The sequence below is a fragment of the Myotis brandtii genome, unplaced genomic scaffold (assembly GCF_000412655.1).
Source record: "Myotis brandtii unplaced genomic scaffold, ASM41265v1 scaffold97, whole genome shotgun sequence".
Lineage (NCBI taxonomy): Eukaryota > Metazoa > Chordata > Mammalia > Chiroptera > Vespertilionidae > Myotis > Myotis brandtii.
In genome coordinates, this window is record NW_005372020.1 from 1,157,906 (window position 1) to 1,160,337 (window position 2,432).

Below are 2,432 nucleotides of genomic sequence, written 5' to 3' on the forward strand. Positions count from 1 at the left end.
GGGGGGAGGTTGAGGTGCGGGTGGCGTATTCCAGACGGGAGAAAACACAAAGGCATGGAGACCAGCATTTGCAGGGACAGGAAACAGGAAGTACAGTGGCACCTCGTTTCTCGAACTTACTTGGTTCCGGAGGCTGTTGGAAAGCCGACTCTTTTTTCCCCATTAGAAATCGTGTAAATTGAATTCATTCGTTCCAGACCCCAAATGATTCCGTTTTAACCTTTCTTATATACAGAACTTGTCTCTTGTGCTGTTGAATCTGTAAAGAAACACTTTAAAAACTAAGAGGACACAAAATGTAAATGAGCATTTAACGAAAAGGAAAGGAAATTACAGTAAAAAAGGGAAATTTAACGATCATGATAAGCAGCAACAGAAGCAAAAAGAACCTGTTCTGCCGAAACCGGTTTGGCTCAGTGGATAGAGCGTCGGCCTGCGGACTGAAAGGTCCCGGGTTCGATTCCGGTCAAGGGCATGTACCTGGGTTGCAGGCACATCCCCAGTGGGAGATGTGCAGGAGGCGGCTGATCGATGTTTCTCTCTCATCGATGTTTCTAACTATCTCTCTCCCTTCCTCTCTGTAAAAAATCAATAAAATATATTTAAAAAAAAAAAAAAAAAGAACCTGTTCTAGAACAGCTTCTAAGCCTTTCCCAGCGCGACTCGCTGAGACGTTCAGTGGGAAACCCTCACTCTCGAGCATTCTCTCCCCTGTCCCCCGAGGTGCTGGCTGCGCGCACGGGTATCGGCACGAGAGGGCGTCGGGTGGAGAAGGGAATTGTTCGAGATGGGGGACGGTCGAGAAACGAGGTTCCACCGTAGTTCTCTCTGGCCGGAATCTTCAAAGGAAACTGTAAATGGAGATGTGGGGCCCCTCCCTGAGATGCCGCACACGGTCCCAAAGCCAAGGGGTCCCAGGCCCCTGTGCCCGTCGCCTGCAGGGCCTGCCTCCCTGCTCACTGCCATGCCCCCCCCAGGGGCAGCCCCCCAGGCAGAGGCCACTGGTGCCAGCCTCCAGGGCCCCCTTATTCCAAGTGCAAGTCCTCCCGGGCCATCAGACAACACCCTTCTGGAATGTCCCAGCTCTCCTGGAATTTTTGACTCTTGCCTTCCGCCTCTCACCCCCTTCCAGCGAAGAAATAGAAGAGGAAAATCGAATACTGCAGCCCCCGCCCATCGTCCACCCGAGGATGTCCCCCCAGCCGGAGTCTGGGATCAAGCGACTGTAAGTGACGAGCTTCCGGCCCACGGCTGCTCGCTGGCGGCTGCCCTGGCGGTTCCCTGGCCTCTCACGCCTCCTGGGCACCTGCCCCAGGGCCAGGCTTGTCACTAACCAGCTCCCGCTGAGACAGGCCTAACCGGGCGCGTGGGGCCTGCCCTTGACTTGAGTTCACCTCCGTGTGGGTGCCGAGTCCTCCTGGGGTCCCTGGGCAGAGGTGTGGGGAAGGCTTGCTTGAGTGGGTCTGCTGGGGTGTGTCCTTGAGGCTGGGGGCAGGAGGGGCGTGGCTCGTGCTGCTTAAGGGCTTGGAACCCCAGCTCCGAGAGGTCAGGAGTGGGCCCAGGTCCGCCCCGTATCTCTGTGTTGCTCTGGTGACTCACCCACCTGTCAGTCCGTACCTTCATTGATTAGTTATTGGTGCGTAATGCATGCAGGGTCAGGCCCGGGGCGCTGTGAGGACACACAAGAAAGAGCAGCACAGCTTTGCTCTCAACTAGACTTACAGCTACTGCAGTGTTGTTGGTTTTTAATATATTTTTATTGATGTCAGAGAGGAAGGGAGAGGGAGGGAGAGAGAAATGTCAGTGATGAGAGAGGATCATGGATCGGCTGCCTCCTGCACGCACCACACTGGGGATCGAGCCTGCAACCCGGGCCTGTGCCCTGACTGGGACTCAAACCTTGACTCCTGGTTCCTAGATTGATGCTCAACCACGGAGCCACGCCGGCCAGGCCTACATCCGTGTTTTTTTGCATCAAAAGAGCCTTTGAGATTGTGATGAGAGTTTATAACCCAGCTTGGAGCACTTGAGCGAAGTTGTCTTCCCCCCGAGTCAGGGGTGGCTCCGAGCTGGGACACTTCACCCCATTTCTCAGGAGAAAGTGAGGCCCTGGGAGTCAGGACTTAGCCCAGGCCTTTTGTCTGCCACCCGGGCTGTCCCCCCTCCTCCCGGCCCGGCCCCTGCCCCTCCCCCCGACTTGAGTCGCCAGCTGTGGGCCGGCTGCCCAGTTCCCTTATCTCTCCAGGGCCCACAAGCCCGAGGCGCCAGTGTCTGCATTTCTGGGCTGAACCGCTCGAGGGAACCAGAAACTCCGCTGCCAGTCAAAACAATGTGCCCAGAAGACGGTCCAAGAATAGCTTGTGATCGCGCAGCTGCTGGCCCCGAGGCCGGCTGGCACTGCCCGGGCAGGTCACGCGGGAGCGCCTGAGCGA

At 56.6% G+C, this 2,432-nt stretch overlaps 1 protein-coding gene across 1 annotated transcript in view; it reads left to right on the top strand.

Annotated features, from left to right (window-relative positions):
• The window catches only part of RILPL1 (Rab interacting lysosomal protein-like 1), a gene marked incomplete at its 3' end in the record, with an annotated part of 13,929 nt that overhangs the window by 8,069 nt on the left and 3,428 nt on the right, over positions 1-2,432 (top strand). Inside the window, exon 4 of the mRNA XM_014533351.1 lies at positions 1,133-1,225. Within this exon, the coding sequence (XP_014388837.1) occupies positions 1,133-1,225 (93 nt within the window). The remainder of the gene's footprint in view (positions 1-1,132; positions 1,226-2,432) is intronic.